The 26,954-nt window shown below is 39.8% G+C and overlaps 1 protein-coding gene and 1 long non-coding RNA gene across 4 annotated transcripts in view; one reads left to right on the top strand and one right to left on the bottom strand.

The window, feature by feature from the left end:
• Positions 1-24,463, bottom strand: part of pacsin1a (protein kinase C and casein kinase substrate in neurons 1a) — a 33,950-nt gene extending 9,487 nt beyond the window's left edge. The window contains exons 1-4 of one of the 3 annotated variants that reach the window (XM_085259848.1): positions 24,287-24,463; positions 3,394-3,523; positions 470-626; positions 103-338 (exon numbers count right to left, since the gene is read on the bottom strand). In XM_085259848.1, the coding sequence (XP_085115974.1) occupies positions 103-338; positions 470-626; positions 3,394-3,453 (453 nt within the window). In that variant the 5' untranslated portion in view covers positions 3,454-3,523; positions 24,287-24,463. Of the gene's footprint in view, positions 1-102; positions 339-469; positions 627-3,393; positions 3,524-8,946; positions 9,200-24,120; positions 24,247-24,286 lie in introns of those variants that run through there. The other 2 variants (XM_085259849.1, XM_085259847.1) reach the window with 2 other exon arrangements.
• LOC146550761 (uncharacterized) lies at positions 10,352-25,743 on the top strand. Its single transcript, XR_014890164.1, has 2 exons — positions 10,352-10,570; positions 25,556-25,743. It is a non-coding gene; the product is annotated as an uncharacterized LOC146550761 (long non-coding RNA).
• The last annotated feature ends 1,211 nt before the right edge of the window (positions 25,744-26,954 follow it).

The raw sequence follows: 26,954 nt of genomic DNA, 5'->3' as shown, positions 1-26,954 counted from the left end.
TATCCCCATTATGATTACCATTTAAAGTTTAATAAAAGTGTGATGGATGGGCAGACGGTCCTGTAACCTTACAGAAAAATAATTTGCCCTCATCTTCCTCACCTCCTTGAGCTTTTTGGCCCATGGTTTCTGAGCCTTCTTGAACCCTTCCTCTGCCTCCTTGGCCTCTTTGAAGCCTCCAATCATTTGCTTATGATACGCTTCTTTCTGCCAGTTCTTCACTTTTTCAACATCTTCGTTAACGAGGTTGTTCTTCACCTCTTGGTGCAGCTCACTCACTCTCTCCGCCTCTGTCATCACAGCCAGCCATGCCCTTTCCACAGAGCCATACTGTGGACCTGCGAGTTGGATTTTTTTGTGATTCCAAGTAAAATTTCAGGGTAATATTACTCAGTGGAATAGTGAAAAACACATTGATCGCGGTACATTTGCACCTTCTTATCTTGTTGACACTTTAACAAAAGCTGACCTTTCTCAATGAGCTGTCTCCATCTCTTGGACCAGGCAGTTAGCTGATCACCATAGGCTTTCTCTATCTTGGCACGTTCCTGCAAGCAACCCATAAGGTCATTGCAGAGCCGATGGCCGTCATCGAATCTCTTGACAGCACGTTTGTAGTTCCCCACCTGAGGACAGAGAGCAACAAATGAAAGGACTTGTAACCAATATGCAGTACATATATAACAACCATAGAAATATACAGAGCTCGGACATTTTTCCCCCTGAGAATAACTGAAGTGAAGACAGTTTGATATCTCTCTTGTAAATTTACTGAAAAATACAAAGAGTTTGAGAGACTGCAGTATGACTGAATACCCAAACCAAGCAGCAGCATTCGGGGTGCAAAGGAGTTGCAAATGCAGTCCCTCAAATGGCCACTGTAAGCTAGCTCCAAAAAGTATGTAAATCCTAATGGACTCAAAGGTAAAGTGCCCAACTTTACAGCAGAAATAAACGCTATTACATTGTCTTTATGTCAACTGTGCATAATTTTGTAATATTTTGTAATATTTGCCAGGTTAAATTGTATTAAAGCTTATTATGTTTGTATAATTTCACAACTGGCAGCTAGTATAAATAGCACTAATTCACATTGTTGAACCTGACCACTGTAACACCCTGTTGTCCATAGATGATCGCTTCTAGCTTGTACAACCAATCAGTGTTGACATAGTAGCTACATCCATCTTTTATGTACTGTTTACACATTCAACACAACATACATCAAAATGTGTCAGCAGCATTACAGAAACTACAGCAAATCCAAACAGCATTTAGGGATGCCCTTTAATCTGGAGAGTTGATAAAAAGTCTTCAAAAGAAAACATGCTTTAATACACAGTTTCACTAATAAACTGACAATTGAGTGTATGTTTCATTTATTGCATTATACAATATGCTACTCCATCCAAGCAGAAAGCTCCGGCCAACTTCATTATTTAATTAAAAATATCAAAGCTGTTATGCTACCTCGATGTTTATTTTATTGCATTTTCTTTTACATCCCACCCCCTTAACTTGGACTACCTTAAAAAAGCAGTGCCAGGCTGAGCGGCTCCGCCTCTTTTGTGCCTGCAGGGGGGTGTGCTCATGGTGCATGATGAAGGGAGAGGGGTTTACCAGTGCCTGTGCATGTGTAGTTATGCAATGACACGGGCTTGAGTTTGTGTGTGTGGATGAATGTGTTTTAGTGAGTGTATGTGTGTGGGTAGCTGCTTTAATCCTCTTGAGAGGCGTAATGCAGTCAGATACTCAGGGATAGATGACAAAGTAAAGACAGAAATATGACAGACTGTGTGTGGAATAGGTATAAATACATAGTCATATACAGCATAATACAAACACAGATCATGGAGTGCGTCTCTGATATGCTCGCTGGCTGTAAAGCTGCACTCTGATTGGTCCTGACGTGAGCACGCATGTTTGGTTACTGTTTGAGATGGTAGCTGCAGGGAGGCCATGAGACAGGTGTTTAACGGTATGAGTTTTGTCCTATGTGACAGTTTGCCAAGTCACACCAACAACAACAACACGTTGGTGTACTGGTTGTACACATGAAAACACACCTGAGCCCCTCTGTTTGAGCCGCAAAACCATTCTGTGTGGATAAAACACAAGCCTTCCTGATGACAAAACATGAGGATACAGCATTTTTTATAGCATTGATAAACCATAAACTGACTCTAGCTGTGCTGCTAGTATTGAGACGATATAGGCAGGTGCATGTGGTGAAAGGCTGCCTCAGAGAGGCTGATGACTGAGGCTCTTTGTCTGAGTCTCTGTGGCTAAGAGCCACAACACAAAGAAGACTCTGTACTGAGGGAATTCATTATCACTAAGTTGGGGGGGTTAAAGTGCAAACACACACACACACACACACACACACACACACACACACAGTTGTGTTTCCACCAGGGGACAAAATTACTACTTGGCTAACTGTAACCCTTAACACAGTTTGTATGATCTAAAGCAAATTTGATTAACAGTGCATTCACTATTATAGAGAAATAACAAAACAAAAAATGCTGAGGAAGTGTCTCTACCAGATTTATATTAAACTCTTAGATTTTCAGCAAAGAAATAGTTATTATGAAACTGGCCACAAGGAAATATGCTAATGTCCTTAACATTTATCTACTGACTTTATCCTCAGTATTAAAATTTGATCTTATGATAATGCTATTTAAAAATGTTTTTCTGTTCATAAAGAGGAAACTTTTATGATGCCCTTTGGAGCAAAAGAAACACACCGTGCTAAAATGCAAATTAGCCTCCTATATTACTTTGCTCTCTGGTTTACAGCTTGTCTTAATGCATTACGTTTTGCCTTAAGCATGCCAGTTTGAATTCCCTTGCTGGTGAAAGGTTCATAAACAAACCTGCCTTACTTTTCCTCATACTTCATAATTTGTGTGTAATAAATTTGCTTATTTATTTTGAGTACTTTGAGCGCTCTGACTGCTGTACTTCCATCATATTAGACGAAGGCGTTTTGAAGCAGTCATCAAACTACTGCTCAAAATGACCCCTCTTTTGCAGGGTTTGAAGTCCATACTGAAGTCATCAGTATTTTTCCACTATACGAAGATGATGAAGTGTATATAATGGGTAGATATAAGAGAGTCTAATTTAACTTTTGGCACTAAAGCAAAAAGCATCAAACCCTTCTTTAAAATGGACATCACAAGTGGCCCTCTGGCTAGAAACTCAATGGGGATGGATATCAAACAGCCTCATTAAGATGTGTGTGACGCATTTACTTCTAAGAACAGTTTCATGATTTCACTGATAGCATTGCTTGATTTCAGAAGCCAAATCAATAGAAATGGAGGGTGAGAGGTTTTGGTACAATTTGAAAATCCATGAGAACAGATATGACGGTGGCTTTACCTCCCAGAAGCTGTCCATGGTGTCGTCACCACCTGCACATTCATCGTAGGAGCCAGACATTTTCCTGGATGAAGCGAAGCACTCTAATGACTAAACCTGTCCTCTGCAGAAGAGCTGGGTTCCTCATGCACTGAAGAAGGCAAAAGAGAACAACAATAATGAGAGACAGCGACACCACAAGAAAGCAAAAACTTTAGTTAAAAACATGGCCGAGCTGGACTTAGTGTAACAAAACTATGACAATTTATTTTCCTGGTAACTCAAAAGAATCTTTCAAGGTAGGGTGTCTATCTGAGACGTTTATAATAATGAGGTAAAAATAGTCTTCTCCGCCATGCATGCAGCACTGTGCCCTGAGGAATGAGAAGGGGGTTCTTAGATTGGTGTGTCCTAGAAAAGACATCACAGTGAGTGGAGCGTCACACACCTCGATTCTTCCACAGTGAAAACCCCCATTCCTTTGACACATTAAATCTGAGAATTAGCTGTCACACATACACACTACACATAGTTACACAGTTTAGCTGCCTGGAAATGCACCTTGTGTGTAAATATAGAATCATGTAATTAACGCCCTAAAATAGAATGGAAACAAGATCAACACTCCTATTTATACATCTGAATGCATTCTTTAATTAAGTTGTTTGATTGCTGATTGCATAGTAAGGTGTACATAACACAGTTCCTCAAGTATTTAAGGTGATTGATATTTATTTGTTTGACATTCACTCAATACCCTACCACAGAGGTGCAAGCAGAAGAAACTGCTGGCCATTATATTGGTATTGAACTCTGTTTGAAACCTAATCTATTTTGTCCTCATGACTAATGTCTTTCCTTTGACAGAGAGCTCTTCATAGCGCTGCAACAGCCGGTATGACAATGAAATTTATAGCCTCCCCTGCCACGGTTTCTTGGGTCTTTATAATTACAGTGGATTTAATTATTATCTAATTCTGTATGTGGCCCAACAGAGCAAAACACAACTTTTAACACTACTAACACTTTTAATTAAAATGATAAAGAGTTTTGTAAATTATTATTAAGGAAGGGTGTGATTAATTGATTCTTAGTCTGCACAGTCCAACCTGAGAGAGGCAAAGCATGAATTGGACATGGTGGTACACGTGATACACGCTTTATTGTGATATCGGGTTGGATGGTTAGGTATGCTAACTATAGGTCAGAGCAGATGAAGGATGAGTTGTGGCCATTTCAGAGAATAAACTGACTCAGCGCTCTGCAGCTGGCTGCATCACAAGGAGTATTATGTTCAAACAGTAGCCTAGCCCTTCATGCTTCATCCTTCAACCTCCATCTGCTGTCAAGAACAAATTAATTCCTGCAACAACCTTCATCCTTGGAATGAGTCATAAAAAACAGCTTTCTGTATTTGGCTCGACTTGAACTGGCCTGACCTCACTTTCTATATTAACAACATAAACAACGTAATTTTCCCTGTGAGAGGAATAATAGGCTTCAAACCACAAGATCAAGTCATACAAGGAAAGGATTGTCAGTAGTAACTTTTTTTTTTCACAGAAAGTCTGGACATGAACACATTATCAGGGAGTTCAACAACACATTTGCACCCTGCGTGACTGAGTCTGCTGCCAGTTCAGTCAGTGTTTCTACAGACGACAGATAACTGATTTAGCCAAGCTGTATTCATCAAAGCCCTTGGTTACTATCACCAGGCTTACGCCAGTCTTTGAGGCTCTTCTGCAGTCAAGGCTTTCATTCATTGACTATTATCAAGAGTGCACTCTCTGCTGGTTGCAAAACAACAGAGCTATTCTAGGAGTTAGCAATTTTACTGTCACAGACTGGATTGAAGACAACTTGAGCCTTTCAGATGCAGCGAACAGTTCCAGGGGAAAAAAAGGTGCAATGTCTTCTTTCTGAGTGAGTGACACATTTCACAACTGCACATATATATACACAGGAATACTGAGCTTTTTTTTGTTGTTGTTTTATGAATTTAAATACTTACAGAACTACTGAATGTTGTTAAACCTGTGCAGTGGTTCAAGATAGACATGACATTATACTTCATGTTTTCCCATCCAAGGCCAAGAAAAAAAAAGTACTGCCTAAGCACTACCACCAATAAGTTTGTTCAGTCAGTGCCGCTTGTATTCCTTAAAATAGGGGATAAACTTTGTGAAATAAGACACACAAAGCTTTTAATGCATTGACATGCAAAGTGTGTTTGCCAAAACGTAGAAGACGAATGGTAAAAAATGCAGACTTGACTTACCACCCTCATAATAAAGATATTGAAGAAAGAAAAATATTACATTAGCATGATTGTCATTTTGAGTATGAATCAGCTTTATTACAGCTAATGACTTAAACTGGTTGGGAAAACAGATGCCTTAGAGCAGGGGTGTCGAACTCCAGGCATCGAGGGCCGGTGTCCTGCAGGTTTTAGATCTCACCCTGTTTTAACACACCTGAATCAAATGATTAGTTAGGCTTCTGGAGAACTTTAAGTCATGTTGAAGAGGTAATTTAGCCATTTAAATCAGCTGTGTTAGATCAAAGACACATCTAAAACCTGCAGGACACCGGCCCTCGAGGCCTGGAGTTCGACACCTGTGCCGTAGAGGAATATGAGACAGGAGTGTAAAGTTCCACCAGCGATTTTCCCATATATGCAGTATGTTATGTGATATTGTACAGCTTGCAGTACTTTCTGTGAAAAGTGTGATCAGCAGGGGAACACCCACAGTAACCCACTTCTCAAAACTGAGGACAGCTTCCATTTCTGTCAGTCCATGTGACACAGAGAAAATATGTCAGCCACGCTCACCACTTGCCCAACAAATACAAGGACTTTTAGTATTTTACAATAGATGCCAGCCACACCCAGCATAACTGAATGCTGTCCATGACAACGAAAAGACTCCAATTACCCCTCTGTCCTTGTCACAAACAAGGAACTCAATCTCTGACAAGATCCCCTTTCTTTATGTTTGGAAATTGTGAGCACTTTCGTTGACATGTGAGAATACTGATTATATTCTGATGTCCGCACATGAACCATTACCTCATGCCCTTAGCTTAACTGTCATTAGCTTATGGTAAATGGGAGGGTTGGCCTAACTGAGAACAGCTAGGTAAGAGGTAGCTTCACTGTTAGATAACAAATTCCAGATATCAGCACATTTAATGCTCAACTAAGGCTTGACACTTTTAACTTTTTAAAAATGTGCTAAATTCCAAGTTTAGAATTGACATGTAATCATTTTAGTCCTTTTCAGCGAACCATCTTCATGCTATGCATGCATGCATACAGTGCTGTGAAAAGGCATTTGTTCACTTCCTTGTTTGTTAGTTTTTTTTTCCATATTTTTCACACTTTTATGTTTTAGATCAGACAAATTTTAATATTAGACAAAGATAATCTGGATGCATAAGAACAATTTCACTGATTACGGGGAAAAAGGTATACAAACCTACCTGGACCTATGTGTACTTTTTTAGTTCCACATCTCGATCTGATTACTATTAGACTTGTTGAATCAAGAAATTACTTAAATAGAACCTGTCTGACAAAGTTAAGTAGGCTAAAAGGTCTCAAAAAGCAGCACATCAGACCAAGATCTCAAACAGCTGAGTCACATCTATCAGTCTGGAAAGAGTTATAAAGACATTTTTACGTCTTTGTGAATCAAGTGAACCAGGATGAAAGCCATTATCCACAAAGAGAGAAAACTTAAAACAGAACTGAATCTTCCTAGGATTGGTCAGCCTACCAAAATTACTCCAAAAGAACATTGACGACTCATCTAGGAGGTCACAAAAGAGCCCAACACAGCATTTCATTAAAAGAGCACCATAACAACAGTCAAACATGGTGGTGGAACTGTGATGGTCTGGGGCTGCTTTGCTGCTTCGAGAGCTGACCGACTTATTGTAATTGATGGAATCAACGATTCTGTTTTCTACCTAAAAATCCAGAAGGACAATGTCCAGCTGTCACTTCATGTCGTGAAGCTCAAGCACACTCAGGTTATGCTGCAGGACAATGATCCGAAACACACCAACAATTCCACCTCTGAATGGCTCAGAGAAATAACAACATGACGGTTTTGAAGGGACCTAGTCAAATTCTAGATTTTAAACCTGATTGAGATACTATAGCATGACGTAAACAGGTCATTCATGCACAAAAACGTTTCAGCATGGCTGAATTACAACATCCTGCAAAGTGAGTCAAAATTCCTCCACACCAACGTGAAAGACTTGCAAGGTATTGCAAATGCTTGACTGCAATTCTTGTTGTCAAGGGTGAGACAGCCAGTTACTTTTTCACACAGGGTAAGTTAGGTTTGGACAGAGTTGATAAATTGAATTATTATTTAAAAACTGCATTTTGTATTTACTCAAGTTACCTCTGTCTGTTACTAACATTTTTTGATGATTTGAATCGTGTGAGAGGGAAATTCCTTTTCCATAGCACTGTATATGAACACAAGAAGAGCAAAAGGGCAGACTTCACTTTCTAAATCAACATGCAAACGTGCATTTATGTTTAATGAAGTTAAATCCATACACTGTAAACAGTCAACTTTATGATGCAAGACAACCTCATGCAGCTCAAAATTTAAGTAGCCCTAAAGTAGCAGTTCTTAATCCTAGCAGCCAAGAAAGGCCATTGGTCCAGCACCCTGTCCCACAGCCAAGTCACCCAATAAGCTTTGGCATCAGTGACTACAATACCTAGTGACATCAAAGCCAGTTAAGCTCTGGCACAATACCAGTGTCCCACCTCATAGCCAAACATGGAACACTAATTCAATATTACACAATGTTAATGATTAGAAAGTATTAGAGGTAATTCCACAAGCATGTTCACAAATTCCTTCAGACATCCAGGAGCGTCGCTGTAGTCAAAAATGTCTGAGGCATTGTTTTTAGTATTTATGACAGGCAAGAACTTTGAAGTGAGTTTAATTATTAAACAAAACACATAAAGAAAGTAATAAAATGATATTGGTGAACATTTTATGCCCAAGAACTCAAACGTCATCAGCGTAAACTTAGAAGGTCCAGCAGCACAAAGAGAATACATGACAGAAAATTCACAGTTTTGGTCCACTGTGAGAGTGCTCTGTGTCCCAAGAGACAGAGGGGCTTATACTCCAGTTATTGAGGTTAATCCACCTGAGTGGCTGTGAACACACCTCTCATTCCCTTGTGATTTAACTGGGAGGAATGTTACAGAAAAAAACTAAACTGTAGCATCATGGTAAGCTTGGTACAGATGGTGCTAAATGAAGGCTTGTATAATAACTTAACACCCAAAGCATAGCAACACACACAAAGAAATATGACAACAATAATAGCTGTTTTGTGCAAATCCATTTGAATGTGTCTTGCAAATTGAAAATCACAAACAACCCACACACTGAAAAAAACAACAAAAAACCCCGCTGACAAAGCAATCCATTTTGTAATCTTAATGTTTTTGAAACCTGTTTTGATTGTGGACAAAAAAAGGACATAACTGAGTGCTACAATCCAGCCTTCTGCATATTCACGTACCATGTTTGACTCCATCACTGCAAAAGAAAAAAGAAAACCAATATCCAAATTTGAAAACACAGCGCAGCTCCTTAAAACAGCAAACTCCTTAAACTGTAGTCCAAATATGTCCTTTACATCAGCTCTTAAAACAATAAACGATATGTTGCAAATTTTATTTCTGCAGCTTTGACCTCTGTGGCCAAAGTAAACCCAGAGAGGACGATAAGTCTGACCAAACCAGCGTGTCTCAGAGGCTGAGGGATAATCCCGCAGTGTGCCATTTGAATAGCTTTAGAGGGGGAGGGAGTTCACGAGCAAGAAGAGCAAAGAGGCGGGTAGGACAAGTGAGACAGAAAGACGAGAAGTGTGAAGAGGAATTTATTGTTGATGAAACATATATTGTACACCAACAGGACAGCGCTATTGTGAGACTCCACATTTGTCAGTTTTGTTTTGTTTTTTCCCAAGGAGTTAACTTTTACCAGCATTACAAATGCATTGCTGACACACCATGGCTCAGCACTCCTGTTTACAGTAACATAACACACGTGAAACCAGCCTGTACCTCATGAGCAGAAACTGCTTCCAAGAGAATTAAAGAAAACTGCTGATCCAAGTGTCACAAATGTTCTTAATGCAGTCAGAAGGCCCAGTGTTGACAAGCCTTTTAAAGCACTGAATGGGAACCACAGCAAACATGTAAGCTTGTTACAGTAAGAAGATTTCAGCGAGATGAACTAACTTTACTCCAGCACATTACCAAGCCATCTCTTTCCACTCTGAATATAGACAATGGCATTTCAGAAAGGCAAAGTTGGTTACCCGAAATGAATTCAGTAACAGTTTCGCGCTCTACAGTAATAAAAACGACTAATATCTTAAATCGAAGAAACTAATAAAAGCAGCAGCTTGTGTTTTCATATGCAGTTGGTTTTTGTTAAACTATGGTTGTTGACTGTGTTTGATTGAGCTCAGCATGCCATCCCCTTCTACTGACTGAGTAAAAGAGGACGCATGAGAAGAAAGGGAGGCCTTTCACTGAGAGAGAGAGTGACGTGGACTGAGAATGAGGAGAAGAGAAGAGGAGGAGATGGAGCTCCAGATGGAGATAGGGAGGGATGTGTTAGGAGAAATGAGGAGGGACAAAGGCTGGGAGAAAGTACAGCACGGTCAGGACAAAGTGAGGGGCTGGTCAAGCAGCTAGGCTGTTCTCGAGCGAAATAGAGAGAGAGCCACGGAGCCAGAACGGCAGCTGACGGTACAAAGATGTGATTCATCTCACGGTGCAGCACAGCATAAGCAGGCTGGTGGATGTTGCCAGGAGACAGAGCTGCCTAGTGCAGACTTCACACACGTCGTAACAGCCGAGGCTGTCGTTATAAGCCAGCCATGTGACCGATGCTTTAGACAAAAGCAAGAAGGCTGGTTCAGTGACGCTCTGTCAGCTGTCCATCCAATAGCCAAGTTGTAGGAAGTCCCTGAGTGTTAGCGCCAGTGTACACAAGAGGGTAACTCGAGGAGACCAGTGGTGCACTGAACTGAAATGGAGAGAAGAGACCTTAAAGAAACAGCACGCAAAACAAGGCAGAGCAATAGACTGAAAGACAAACAGGAAGGGAGGAAAAACCAGCGAGGATGGAAGGTGAGGAGAGTCTTATTTCGTATTCATCAGCTGAACATAAAATGCTGTGAGCCCTAGCAGCGCTCGCTGAAGCATGGAATAGGAGAGTCAAATGTAAACTGACATGTTGATCCAAATGGGGAGTGTGCAGCAGTATTTGGGGATGAAACACCCTTCATGTTCCACTGTTTTGGCTAACGGCTAACATGGCCACTGGAAAAAAAAGCAGCTGAAACTGCAAAATATTAACAGAATTTTCCTTCTGACGAAAAGGAGGAAAATTATGACAGAGATGAGCTACACAAACATTTTTTTATGTACAAATTCTTGTTCTTATGTACGTAAACATCACTCAGACATGTGCTACTGCATTGCTGATGTCTTTGCAAAACTGGAGCTTTGTCTGAAAATGCATATCTTAAGCTTAAGTATGTAGACACTGACAAGTATGGCTTAGAAGGTACATTGGAATACGTGGGCTGTGTACTCACAGTGCTCAAAATGTTGGCAATGGCACACTATACTTATATAGTGTATCCATCCTGGGGCTATATGATAAATGGAAAGAGCACTGAAAAAGATTCAGCTATGTGTCACTGACAGTGCCAATGCTAGATAGCTAAAGTGGCAGATTTTTCCAGGAATAAAGTCAGATGTGATGTGGAATTACTGGTGTTTATTTTTTGCTAAACTGACTTTTTTACTGTAACAGAATTTAGTATTAGTAAACCTAGTGTACCGTGTGAAACTATGTACTATTTTGTCAAGCTTTTGGAAGCTGCTAATCTCTGGAACTGTGGTTGAACAGGTTATTGTGTTATTTAATGTATATAGTATAAGTGTATTTAGCATGACTTTTTAAGAACACCTTTATGTTTTATTGTAAAGCACTTTGGTTTTACATGTGCTATAGAAAGACAATTACTTATTTATTTACATTGTGGAATTTTAGAGCTAACTTTCTGTCATTTACAAGGATAACGGGCATTATTCACGAGTCGGAGATCTAACTTTATCGCACCGATTCTTCTCATTTCACACAACTAACTAAAACTGCAATCAAATCGAGTGTTTAGTAAGCCTTGTAAATATATTATTTAATTAATTATATTTATATATTGTTTAATTTAGTTCAGTCTGTTACTGTTCTTATTGTCTTGTAGCAACTCTAACCACACAATTAGTAAAGGATTCTGATTCTCATAACCAATCAAATTGAACTGACTAGACTTGAACTACAATTGAATTAACAGCTATCAGCATATTTTTCAAAATAAAATAAAGCACAAGTATCAACTTTATTATGGTACAAGATAAACTCTTTAGGAGTACTCTTCTAGAAACAACAATTTTTCAGCCTGGAAGAAACATAGTCTTAGCCAGCCAACTTAGCCAGTGTCAAATCACAATGTCATTTACCTTTCCTGTCGGGCACAACAACAACGCATGCCCCCCAATGATTATTTAATACCTAAAAAGGAGCTACTTCAACAACCTTCACCAAAAGCCAATATTTGGCAAAAAATATGCAAGAATACTGTTTCTGCTACACTTGGTACCAACAAACTTGCTTCTCTACTTCAAGCACAACTGGGCTATTAAGGAGGCAATTCTAGTGATGCACAACCCCAATGTAAACAATGACTCCACCGAGCATTGCTGGAACACTTGCTAAATGCACTACATGTGACATAAAGAAGAAACAGTGGATGAAGTTACATGGTGGTAAAGGAGTGCTTTAAGCCACCGGGTAAAGCACTCAAGCCAAGATAGAATATCCCAGGTAGAAAATATTTTTCAGGTTTTAATTTTATTAGATGACAATATTTTTCAGGATCCTGAAGAGTTACAAAGGAAACTAAACAATTCTTTTCTACTTCACATTTCAACTGAAAAACACCACCTAGGTTACTTTTGTACTTACATTTGACTTATACTGAGCCACTGTATATAATGCTTGGTCATTACTATTGCACTATAATGCTGCTGCTGGCACCTTGAGGCAATAGATTCACACTTCGAATGAGGTAGTCTGCCATCAATGAGAGTCGCTAATTGGAAAAGAAGGACAGAAATGCCCTTCATGTTGTTTGCACTAATTAATGCTGCTGCCTTTGAGCTGCAGTCAAAGATAAAACATTTCATAGTATTTCATAATATCATCATTGCAAAGGTCCTTGAATTACTCCAATAAAATTTTGAGGTTATATCGACCCTATCGTGTTCTTATTGTGGCTAAACACCAGCAATGTTTCATTCATAGTTTCATCAGAAAGTATAAAATCAGAAAGCAAAATATCTCTTGTCTATTGGGGACAAAATAACTACCAGAAAGTAATGAAGGAAGGAATCTGCTTCATCCTAACCTATTGTGATGAGGGCAGACCTGACTCTTATACCCTGAAGCAACAGAATGCTGCTTTCAATCTGTCACCAGCATCAAACTCATCAAATATTCTTCCAATTAATTTGTGTTCATAACCGCAGAGCAGTTACTTATCACCAGCTTCAGATTTCTTTATCTGATCCCAGAAGCTACATACTATGAAGTAAAATCTAAGTCCCTGCTGGCCTTTGCTTGTGCAGAGTAGCTGCACGGGTCATCAAACATGCACGGGATGACTCAGCTATCTGATGTGCTCTGTGCTATTGCACAAGAATACAGTTTCTGCATAACTTCTGGATGGATTATATGATTTTAAATCAATATCTATTGTGTGCATAATAGTGTGAATCAGCCAGATTTTTTATTGTTCAGCTACCGGAACAGAAGCTCACACAGTAGTTCCTAAGCAGTGAAATGTGACTAATGCAAAAGAATTATTACAATTTTACAGTGATTTTATATGGAATTTTTCTCTCTCTTCCCCCACCCACAGGGAGGGCAGAGGTTATTGCCATCTACAGGTCACATGGAGCTGTTAGGGACTGAGAGGGGTAGATGCTGACATACCAATGCTGCCTGTTATATGACAGCCAACTGTGTGTCAGTTTCAAACAGTTTAAAACAGGATTCGGGTTCAATCGTTTGCACGTAGTTTCAATATCACCACAGAGAGAAGGTAATGGCCTCTCTCAGTGAGACTAATTTGCAAAGCACAAAAGAAACAAAAGCTATTAACAATATTTTTAGCAAAGAAAAATATCTGTTTCAAAAAGGGAATTAATCAACCACTAACCAAGCACTTAAATACTAAACAATGATTAAACACTGACAGTCAGATGTCCACGGTTGTCGTGGTGATGCAGTGGTTATTCACGGTTCTCCAAGTTGGTTGGATTTTGATCTTGGGTTTGTGCCTGGTGTCTGCATTCGAGTCCTCTCCTCTGTGTTGCGACATCACTGTCTAACTAGTTGATCCTAAAACCACCATAGATGCTCAATTGAGTTGAGGTCCAGTGATTGCTGAGGCCTTAGCAACGATTCATTCATTTTTATCCTCCGCAAGCCATTCAGTGAGTGCTAGTGGGGGGCATTGTCCTGATAGAGACTACTCCCATAGAATGGAGAAAAGCTTTATTTATTTTTAGTAACCCTTCCTGGTTAAGCAGACCCAAACCATGACCGCAAACTGCACACAGCCACTGGAGGATCTCCTCACTGTAGGGGTCAAGTATTCATTATTTTCTCTCTAATTCATCATCGTCTGCAGATCGGAAGGGACAACTGAATGAAGGTCTCCCAGAGGTCTCCAGTGTTCAAATGCTTTTTTGGCAGAAGGATTCATTTCACACTCGTCAGCCCATATAGAAATACACACAAATACAAGCACACATTTGCTACAAGCATTGTGATTTATCACAGTGTCCGGAGCACTGCTGCAGTGGTTATGTAACTATCAAGCCTCTTGCCACAAGCCTCCTGGTGACAGTGGTGAATAAGAGGGAAAACGACAAGGGGAGGGCGAAGAGAGATGGACAGGAGAAGCAGAACAGAGTCGAGGAGGGGGAGACAGACATGTTGTCATGGGGTGTGATGAAGAAATGAACTGCAGACATGCAGCAGTGCCTGAATGTTGCATTAGAGAGGATGAAGGCCTCTGGTTCCAGTCCAGTTTCTGCTAATGTCCAGGCAGTTAGAAGAAACAGAGGAAGGCAGTGAATAAATAAGCATGGCAATAATCAATCTGGGAATGTAGCTCTTTAAACCTACCAGCTTTCCGCCTTCTTATCATTTAGTTGCCAGATGCTGCTCTGAATACTGATGGGCTGCCTTTCAAACCAATGTCTGTATGTGTCTATGTGCATTTGTGAGAAGAGGGAGTGGGAGGTGCAGTTATTACAGAGAGGGTGAGTGTGCTGCAGATTATTTTAAATTCGATACTTCAAGTTTGATAAACCATATCTATCTATATATATGTATAGTGAGAGAGAGAGAGAGAGAGAGAAAGATACAGATGGGCATACTGTAGATGGCTAAACAATGGGGCATAGTGATGGTGCAGAAGCAGAGGAAGACAGAGGAAGATGTATACCAAATGATACCAACATTAAGAAGAAGGAACATGGGGATCCTTGAAAAATACTCAAGGCTGAGAGAGGAGCTAGAGATGGTGTGGAAGACAAGGGCAACAGTTGGTAATCGGAGCACTCGATGCAGTGACCCCTACAACTGCAGTGACCCCTACAATTTGAATGGCTGAGACACACTCTGAATGGCTAACTGAAGGTTGGACAGTCCTAATCCCTATAGAATCTCCAGAAGGGACTGGTCCCATCCAACTACTGGCCAATAACGTGCCCCAGAACAACATGGAAGCTTCTGTCAGACATCCTACCAGCTAAGATGAACAGGCACATGGCTCAATACATGAACAGGGCCCAGAAAGGAACACCAGAACAGAATCACCAGAAGTGCAAAACCCCAGCTCCTAGTAGATAGGGCAGTCACTCAAGACTGCAAGACTAGATTAACCTTTGCACTGCCTGAATTGAGTGATGTAAATTTGATGTGTATGCTATATGTTAGCAGGAGAAATTTGTTTCCTTGATATTTTGATGTTATGGTAGTAATATTGTTGGTTTTGTTTTGCTCCTAGCTCTTACGGTGTCTTCACTGAACGTTTCAATGAAAACTTTTCCAATAAAACCTCTGTGAAGCATCAGTATAAGAGACCATCATTCAGCCAGGGATGCTACACTGGGGGCTACCACACCAGGGAAAACCCCAAGTACAGACTGTGCAAATATGCCCCTGAGACAATCCAGCACATAACAGCAGGGTGTAATATACTAGCAGGCAGGGCATACATGGGACCCCAGAACCCAGTGGCTGGAATAATATGCAGGACGATGCATACTACACCAAGCTACATATGCACATAACATAGCTATACCAAGTGATAGCAAGATCAGTAAGAAGGAACATGAGAAGCTTGAGAAAAACCAAGGGCTCACAGAGGGGCTAGAGAAGGTATGGAGGGTGAAAACAACAGTTTCTGGCCCCCAAAGTGCACAGATGTGTTTCACTACGGGTAACTGAGTAAAAGGATTTGCTTCTCGAAAGACTTTGAATTTAATTTAAAGTTTTAAAATGCATCTGTAGTCAGAGACAGTGCAACTGAAACGACCTTTCCTATAATCATATCAGCAGGAAACTGACAGGAGAAAATAAGCAACACTAGTTTATCCAGAGATGTGTCACTGTCCACTGTGTAATCACTTTACATTCCTATTTATACACACTCACAAATCTCCCCATGTGTCCAGTCAGAGAGCTGGGGACTGAAGATCTGATACACAAACCAGACCTGAGTTGCAAAAATTTAGACCACGACTTGGTGGATCAGAGTCAGCTCATTTCCTGTTTGACTACTTAAAAATGTGATTTGTCAAGTGAAACGAAAATGTAATTAATCTAACTAATTGATCAGATTTCACAATTTCAGACCATGGCAAACAGCAGCTGTGGTTTGAAATATGATTGCTTAAAGTTGGCACATAGCACTGTCTTCTGTTAATGTTTATCAAAAGTATTGACAACAAGCATTGCCAGTTTGGCTCACAAAGTGCTTCATGTTTATGTCTGATTATGAGCCAAGGCAAAACTGGTGGTTGCTAAATGTGGAAGAAAGAAAAATATGAATCCTGGTGGTAGCTGCCACCAGCAGGAAACAGTGATCAAGTGTAAATTTAAATCTGAAATTAGGAGAGGTTTACAGGCATTGCTAAAGGGTGTGGCTGAGATCAGACAATACAATGAATAAAGAAGATTAGGGCTTTAATGCTAGTGGTTTACACATTCACCTAACAAGCAAAAGATCCCACCTTGATATCAGGAGGAGACACAAATCCCTTTGGGGTTGTGTCAGGAGGGGCATCTGGTGTAAAAATCTGCCAAATCAAACATGTGGAGGTACCTGCTGTGGTGACCCCTTGTGAATAAGGAAGCAGCAGGTGAGTAACATGAATCCATTTTGCCCATACAGACAGAATAATGACTGGATACAGACTGGATAGAGTTTTATAAAAGTCTTCTATGGTGTAGGTCACTTCCTGATTATGAAATACTGAACAAAATAGGGACATTTTAATTTAAGGCAGTTAATTAAATAGAAATCATATAAGAAGAATTGACACAAAGCAAAAATGTAGCTTGACGGTAGTAACACTGAAAAAGAGAGCGTGGTTTAAATGGGAAAAAGTAGAAAAGCTAACAGGTATAATGAAAGAATGAGAAAAAAATGTGTCAATGATCTTCTATGTGTGCTACATATTCCAGGATACTTTGTTTACTAATAAAAACAATCTATATAGGTTCTTCTGACCCAGCTTTGACTTAGTCCAAACTGCACAACATCCCTGGAGAAGCCTTTCTGAGCTGGGCCATCATGTTCCGATGAGCCTTCTTGCATATACAAACACCAGACTGTGCTCATCAAACAGATGCTTAACCTCCCCGGCGCAGTGAAATTCTGTCCCAATGCCCACAGAACAAAGAGATCAAACAAGGAAAATCAATAGCTCCTCCTGGGTAATCAGTCTTTCCTGTGAGACGGGGAAATCTACTCCTAGTGAGATAATAAAAATAAAATCTGAGATAATCTCTTCTAAGAAAAGAACACGAGAATATGTTGAGTCAAAACATTAATGCTACCATAGAGAGTACAAGTCAGTCAGTTTGATTGTTGGAGTAGCTAGGAAACGGAAATCCAACCCTTTAATTGCATTGTAATCCTACATCTAATCATGCAGTACACGACACAAAGTGCACCACTTACGGAATAATACAATTTAAAAGTCTCCAATAAGCAACAAAGATGACCTGACCTTCAGTTTGCCCATAAAAAGGCTGCGACAGTCTCATCAAATATTAACACCAGTGTCAAAGAGCTATTAATTAACTCAAGTGGTGCATTTAGCATTATACATAAAAAAAAACTGTTCAGATCTGTGGGTCTGTGCTCGGCATCGTCCCTTTGACATCCATCCGCATCTTCAGATTAAACTTAGCTTCCAGCACACAGGACAATTGGCACAAACACGAACAACTCACCTTCTCCACCAATGGGAGGTCAGATTTCCATAAACCTAAGAGAGAGATAGTTGTCGGTCCCCTGCAGGAAAACAAAGCATGAGTTTTTTTCTTTTTCTTTTTTAACAGGAAGCTGGTTAAAGTGCTGCTACTTCACCTAATTGGAATATAAATGAAAATCAACCCCAGGTGTGTCAAAACAGAAGTCACCTTTATGGCAGAAGGTTATTAAGAAATTATCTGGGTTTCAGTTTAAACTATCACAGTTATGGAGAGATTATAAAACTCTGCATAGAGCAATGGGGTATATTTAATAATACCAGTTTCTTTTGTACACTTTAACCACTAATGCACCACCTGCTGAATATAATTAATGCTGGGATGATTAGAATCTAGTCAAATATAGTAAACTGTGATGAAAATGGTGTGTGGAAAAATGACTAATTTTGGTGTGAAATCTGCAATATGGTTTGGATCGGTTGATGCAAATGATCATTTATATGTTCAGCTTTGTTTTTTTTACAGATTGAAGTCTTTCTGCTGTCACTGACACGTGTGACTGCCTCAGGCCCACACAGAACACAAAATTCAACAATAATGCTGAGTCTTAGAAAAAAACAATGCTGAGCACCAATTTAGCCGAGTTGGTTTCCCAGGTTACATCAGTGTCTAATTAACTCATATTATTTTGAAATTTAAGTTTCAAGCTTAAAAAAGTGCTGTTTTCCATGTATGCCTGTTTAACTTTATAGAAAAAGGTTAACAAAGTTTACTGTTACAACAATGTATAACGTAAGCGAGATTGTGTTAAAACCTTTTTTCAACTATATTTTTCACGAAGCAGGAACTCCAGCAACACTTGAGGGAAGATGAACATCTTTAATAATAGACCAACGCGTTTCGGCTTGTGGCCTTCATCAGGGTCAACCATATTTTTGACATGTTTCATTCAGTAGATCATTTTATTCCATGCACAAATTATTCCTTTGGCATTTGCCGGTATTTTTTTTTCCAGGTATAAATATAAAAAAAGCAAATTACTACCCAGTGTGAAACCTTAATAATTAAAAACAGAAGTGAAGCTTCAGCTAATGCAGGCACAGTCAATATTTCCACAGAGAGGAAATTAATGGACAACATTTGACCATTTATCAAGCAAAATATTGAAAGTCCACCGGTTCTAACTTGAAATGTGATAATTTGGTGCTTTCAATCATTTAATAAATTCTGGTGTAAGGAAATATCACAGAGTTTGAGGATGTGACTTTAGCCTTTTGAAATGTCTGAACACCATAGCTGACAGATCTAATTATTTAGTAATTAAAATAACAGTAAGCTTGGCTCCAGCATCATGCTATCGTGCTTATATCGTACAGCCACCTTGTCTTTAATACCAAAATATTCAATGCTCAATGTCAATGACGCTATAAGTAGTTCAATTCAGCTTTACTTTTCTTCAAAAATGTGATTGCTTTTGGAAATCATCTGTGCTTCACAGTGTGCTTGAATCTTTCTCTGTGTGTACCCCTCACTGTGTGCTCAGCTGAGCTGCTGCATCCCATGACCATGATAAGCAGTTTAGGTAATGGACGGGTCGACTGAATTCAGGCAGAGAAGTGATGAAGCAACCCACACATCAAATGAAACAGCCTGAGAAATGCCAGCTCTATTCGATGCCTAACAGCAAGCAGTCTGCTGGTTATGCTTCAAATTCTTATAAAATGCTGATTCATGGTCACTTCACTGTGACCACTGGTGCTTTTCAACTGAGTATTTATATTTCTCAAGTTCCAAAGTCTTCTAATTGAAAAATTATTATTATTGGCACACTTTATGCCCTATTGGTAATGTTCCTCCCTTTATGACCACAGTGTACCTGTCTTCTGATGGCAGCTTCCAGCAGGACAACACACCATGCTACAAAACTTCGACTATCTCAAACTAGTTTCTTGAACATGTTAACAGTGAGTTAACTCTACACAATTGGTCTCCACAGTCACCAGATCTCAATGGAATGTGGTGGACACTCATCATGGATTTGCAGCTGACAAATCTACAGCAACCGTGTGATGCTATCATGTCAACATGGACCAAAGTCTCTGAGGAATCTTTCCAGCACTTTGTTGAATATTTGCCTTAAAGAGTTAGAGCAGTTCTCAAGGCCAAAGGATGGGCCAGTATAAGAAAGGTGTACCTAACCAAGTGGCTAGTGAGTGTAAAACAGGCAACTGCTCTCGGAAAACATAGTATCAAGTTAAGATGACCAACAGAAAAACATGTGGCTCTCCTATTCTCTCTCTCTGTGTGATTATGTTTATGAGGAAGACACCCACTAGTGTTCAGCCCTCTCACCCGACCTTCTGCATCCATGCACTTATTAATCAAAACATCAACAGACCCACTGATCTAGAAACCATTCATACCAGAACTGATAAAACTCCAGGGATTCGTGCGCTGGAGGTGCACACCAGGACTCCATTTTGAAATGCCCAAAAGATCACGACACAAACTGGGGCCTATGCTCTGCCTCAGGGTGAGCCACGGCTTCAAGATGATGACTCAGAGGAGGCAAACGCCGACATGTTGTGATGACGCTGCATGAACAACTCCGGGTAACATCGATGTAATTCATTAGGGTCCACCACAGGATAAACAAGAATAATGTTACCTAGTGATATGTGCGTAGTGTTTCTCATCCTGTTCACATGTACACGTGTGATAAAATTGTTTCCTCCTAATTTTTCTTTAACTAAAATCAACTCCACTATGATGGCATCTCGCTTTTCTTAATATCTCTGGATTTGAGCAAAAATCATAGTCATGGAAAGAGCTTCAGAAAAACAAAATGAGAATCCTTGTGTGGTGTGAAAAGCACCGCAGATGTTTTTGATAATCTCTAATGTCATAAATCTTGTGCCAAGGACAGGAGTCTTCCCGGTGTGTGTCCTCCTCTGCACGGAGAGAAATGAGACACTCCGGCTGCCCTTCAGACTCTCTGTTCTTACATTGGCTCTTTTTTCACACCTTGTCAGACAGCACTATCTCTTCTTTTCACAGAGGAACAACAGCCCTTAACCCTTTCATCAGCAAACACATTAGAGAAGGCCCCACTATTTCACACGTTGTCCTGTTTCCCACACCTACGTTGTTCCAGAAACACCGGAGACTAACAACAACAAAAAGGTCACCAACAACATCTCTTTGTGAGACATTTAAACAGACAGAAACAGATCCGACAGAACAGCGTTTCAGACTATTTGAATGCATCAGTGTTCGGCACCCATTCCTGCATTAGCCTACAAATTGTCATGATTTTGTAATAAAAGATCAAAAACAAACTGACTGAAATAAAAGCTCATCTGAAAACAAATTGCTTTGTTTTAAGTAAAACGAATTCCCTTTAATTGGCATGGAATGCATTCAGCAGTACTCTGTATTGATCCTCCCCTTCCATTTAGCAAAGCAAACCTCCATTGGGAGCGGTAGAGCCCATATGTCAGATATTCCACATTAAACAGAGGAACAAACAATCAAATGACAATAGCTTTAACTGCAATGCAACTCATAAATCCCACGCTCGTGTTAATCCTTTCCCAGTCATTGCAGACAAGGCCAAAAGTTGGATTAAAAACAATCTAAAAACAACTTCCTAAAACTGTTAGTTAAGCTTGCACGGGCATTCCTGATAAAATGTTCACATAACAACTATTCTGTTAATGGTTAAAGAAAACCACCCATCAAGCCACTGATTACATGATTGCAAATCATAATTAAACTCAAACACATAGTTCCTGAGCAGGAGGATGTTTGCCACAATCAAAAACAAAACAAGCCAAGCATGAAAACAGAAGGTGAACAGTAATGCAGACACACTGTAAACACTATGGGAAGTGAGCGCGGGCAAACATTTCTAGAAATTCAACATGACACGGAATAATCTCTGAATTAACAGCTCACATATATAGAAAGAAAGCAGCTTGATTTAAAGAGTGGAATTACTCTGCTTGTAAGCTTGTCTTTTTATTTATTTTTATCATAGCTCGCAATGTGTCATCATATTTTCATCATCATATCATTTTGTCAATATTTAACTCTCAGAACTAAAATGTACAGTGTTGAATATACACAGCAAACAACAACAGAATGAGCCTGTTCAAACAAGATTGTCTACCACACATATATATGAGTATTTCAAAAATTCCTATTGGAGAGAACATCATCACACACATCACAAATTGTGGATATCATTCTAACGCAGACTTTTCCTTCTAATTAAGTTGATTTGCATTTGGTGCATGTCGTCATACCTGGGCAATATCTCGCTAAAAGTTGAATGAAAATGGTTTTTCTCCTCTCATATTCAAGCCTTAATATGTGTGAAACCATTCAAATGATTTGGACTGTTTTAAAATAATATTTTGTGCCTTATATATGACATGCTATAGATAAACTATAGGTTTCTTACCTGCAAACATATGGATTTTACAGGCCCTTAAATGGATTTAAAGCATCCATCATTCTTTGTTAACTGAGTTTGATAGATAGATAGATAGATAGATAGATAGATAGATAGATAGATAGATAGATAGATAGATAGATAGATAGATAGATAGATAGATAGATAGATAGATAGATAGATAGATAGATAGATAGATAGATAGATAGTTTGCTGAAGTACACAAGAGTTCCAAGCAATACACTTTCAACTTGTCTCGACAGTGAAAGCTTAAGAGTCTGCTAATAAATAGCAGGTACTCTTTAACTCTCCTTTCTGCAGTACAATTGCATTAACCCCCCTGAGAGTATCATCATCTCGTCTCTGCAGCCTAGTGTCGAGCTCTCTTGGGGGCACCTTGGATGCTGACAGAAATGCACTCCAGCAAACAATAAATTCAGCACCAGGGACAGCTCCAAAACAGGCAAGGGGACACAAGTGACCTGTCTGTCATCTGCTACTCCACCGTAAGAATTTAACTCTAGAGGATTTCATTTAAATGAACACCCTCACCACCACCACAAACAACAACAACAACAAAACACAAGTTAGCCGTTTAATCAATCATGCAGTCTCACAGAAAAGCTAGCTGTATGGTTTTAGGCAGGAATGGATGCTTTGGTTGAAGAGAGGGGGGAACAGGAGCTACACGATTTGGGAATGTGATGCCCCAGCTTCCATTAACCAGTCCCTGCAACATATCATCATCCTCCTCATCATCATCATCATCGGCACATCTCAGCACAAGATAACATGCCTTTTGCTAAACGCATAACTATGAGACGCTTTAGTCAGCTGTAAGCCTGGATGCATTTCAGCGGGAGCAGATTTGATGAATGATTAAAAGACCACATGCACCTAATCCCATGTAGAAAACAGGATGCTCCTCCTCTGTGGTGCTGTTGGTTTGTGAGAGAAAAACAATGACGCTAGAGATGGCTCCTCGCTGTGCTGTGACAACCAATTACATAACGCCAGAGCGGAGTGTTCTCATGAGCATTTGCGTCCATTTCGCCAAGAAACCATAAAATACAGAACGAGGCGATTTTTGATTACTATGCAACTTATAAGCACACATCAAAGCACCCTTCATATAGATAGAACACTTAATTATACGACTTCTTTGATCGACGCAGTTTAGATTCCTGGTCTTGTTTACCAATTTGGCGCACGGAAAATAAACATAAAATGGCAATCCTGTCTTAGTCTTGGCTACTGTCTTCATCCGCAATAGTGTACTTGGCATGGAAACCGTATTAATGTCTTGTAGAATATTTAAGCAAACCGTATTGCATTGCTGATACAATTGGCACGCTGGGGTCAATTTTGCTCAGCCCGCCAGTGGGGCAATAGGAAGAGCTGCAGAGTGGAAAAAAACAGCCTGCACCATCCTCTAATTTGAAGGGAATGGTGCACATTAGCTTGACGGTGCAAAACCATAATATACGACTCTATGATACAGTTTCGCTTGTGGGTAACGCGTGCAATAGTAATTCTAGGTGATGCAAGATGGTCATCTTCACCCTTGGTGTTCCCAAACAACGGCACATCGTGTAACATGACGCATGCATAGCTAAAAATTTGTTACTGAATCTGTAATACTTGGCAAGTGTCGCAGCAGAAGGGGGATCAGAGTTAATCCAGATGACAGGAGAGGATGCGAGACTCCTTTATCTCTGCGTCGCCCTTCGCGAAAAGGATGCTCAGCTTCTCTTTCGAGTGCAGCAATGTGGCATCAACAGAGAGCAAAACACACCAACTGACTTACCAGAGATGCTGCTCCTGCTGCTGCCGCTGAGGTGCACTACTGCCCGATAGCCTCTACTGCAAGTTATTCAGTATTTCCCCTTGCAGTGACAGAAGGTGACCCTGCGTTCTCTGCAAGACGCTGCATCCACGAGATCACGATGCACGCAGCAAGGGGGAGCTCCACAGCACAGGCATGCGTCGAGGGGGATGGCCCAGCTTTTCCTTTCAATGGACGACAGGAATAGACAGAAGGGAAACGAATGAGAAAATGTAAGATGGAAAAGACGGCTTTTAAATTCCATCTCCCAACACTGGCCACGTGGGCTTACGAGAATTTACACTAGATATACACCCTCGAATCATTTTTATTGATATATTTTTATTATTTCATTTTTAAAATCAGAATTAAACCATTACCTATGGAATTATTAGCCAGTAGTAAGTTATTCTAATACGCATAATATCACATTTATAAATTATAAGCTTTTAAGAAATGAGGAGACCCCCCCAAATGTAACTTCCATTTCCCAACCAATAGGGAAAGCACGTGGTATGACATGGCATCACCGCCTTCCATTTAAACCACGCCCACGTTGCACTACGCTGCAAGGGAGGGGGATGGAGTGTTTTTGTGCTTTGGCTTCCTGACAAGCCCACTGACTCATCCACTGTTTCAAGTACACAAGAAAAATCTATTCACCTGCTGATTTATATGAGTGCACACACACACAAAAAAATTCCCAAAACAAAACACTGTTTCCTTAATGACGTCATATGATAACAAAATGACCAAAGTCATAGTAAATATAGTAATGAAAACCAGTGACTGATCCACAGACAGGTAATATTGGACACCTTTTTTAGAGAATGTGGTGAAGTCTACTAGGAAAATACTTAAGCTGGTTCATCATTAGTGACAATCACAAATAAAAATTACAAACAAAAAGTTTCAATCAATCATTACCTGAAGAACTTCCTTGTTTTTGTTTTGTTAATTATTTGAGGTCCTGTATATATAACCATTACTCTCTCACAATCCATTACATCCTCACAGTGCAGACTCTTTCCATTACAACTGCACTCTGAGTTAATGGATTCCATGAGACACGGCACCAGCTGCCTTCAGCCTCTTATGGACAAGAGTGTAACAGATGAAACTAACTGACCAGTTTCTTACAGAAACAAATGGAAACACAACAATTAGATATCAGCAAAAATCTCTGTTGAATCAAGGATCTATTTGTTAACTTTCTTTTCTTTGCTTGTTTGTCGTACTATTCTTTTCAAGGCTGGGTGTAGCAAAATTCCCTCAAGATACCCAAAACCAAACAGGGTGAAGAGACAATCCCTTTGCTTCAATGGAGATGATGTGGCCGGAGAAGCAAACACCTTCATGCAGATTAATCGGATGCTGTTTGTTCTGACTCTAATGAGAAATGATTTCATACTGAGGATGTAATTAAATTGCAGCTAGTACAGACTGTCTATTTCATCACTCCACTCACATGCTCCTGCCCTAGTTTTAATGATCAGAGTCTGAACAGTGAAATAAAAAGGCTCAAAAGCTGCAATGTTTGATGCCAAACCTTAAATCGTAGCCTACACAACACATTAACAGTGCACCCTCCATTCGCCATTTTCTTAAATCATATTTACTTACTGACATCTAGTGGCAATTTACTGACAGTGCAAAATTTGTAACAACATGATATACATGCTTGAAGGACAGTGTGAGAGGCTGCTTCTGTCCTGTGTCACATCATCAATAAACACCAGTGTCCCAGTGCCAGTGGAAGCCATGCACACAAGCCATCACACTGCCTCCACCGTGTTTTACAGATGATGTGGTATGCTTTGGATCATGAGCTGTTCCATATCTTCTCCATTATTCTGGTAGAGGTTGATTTTGTTTTTTGTCTGTTCAAAGAATGTTTTTTTCAGAACTGTGCTTGGCTTTTTATTTAGATGTTCGTTGTTGTTGTTTTGCTTTTTTGCTTTTTTTTTTTCTATTCTTGAGGCCTATGAATGGCTTGGATCTTGCAATGAACCCTCTGTATTTACTTTCATGCAGTTTTCTTTTTATGGTAGACTTGGAAATCGATACGTGTACCTCCTGGAGAGTGTTGTTTGCTTGGCTGGGTGTTGTGAAGGGTTTCTCTTCACCACGGAAATGATTCTGTGATCATCCACCACTGTTGTCTTCCATGGACGTCCAGGTTTTTTTTGTGTTGCTGATTTCACCAGTACTATCTTTCTTTCTCAGGATGTACCAAACTGCAGATTTTGCCACTCCAAATATTGTAGCAATTTCTTGGTTGACTTTTTTCTGTTTACGGAACTTAAAGATGGTTTGTTTCACCTGCACGGAGAGCTCCTTTGACCACATGTTGTCTATCCACAGCAAAATTTACCAAATGACAGCACCACACCTCAAATCAACTCCAGGCCTTTTATCTATCTATCTATCTATCTATCTATCTATCTATCTATCTATCTATCTATCTATCTATCTATCTATCTATCTATCTATCTATCTATCTATCTATCTATCTATCTATCTATCTATCTATCTATCTATCTATCTATCTATCTATCTATCTATCTATCTATCTGCATATAGATATATAGAGATATAATTTATTTATTTATAAAGCTATAACACATAACGCATAACACAAAAGCTACGT

The sequence above is a fragment of the Mchenga conophoros genome, linkage group LG20 (assembly GCF_057382185.1).
Source record: "Mchenga conophoros isolate Kocher_MC1m ecotype Shallow Benthic linkage group LG20, M_conophoros_male_GT1.1, whole genome shotgun sequence".
In the NCBI taxonomy this organism is placed as follows: domain Eukaryota; kingdom Metazoa; phylum Chordata; class Actinopteri; order Cichliformes; family Cichlidae; genus Mchenga; species Mchenga conophoros.
This window is presented reverse-complemented; position numbering and strand designations above follow the sequence as displayed.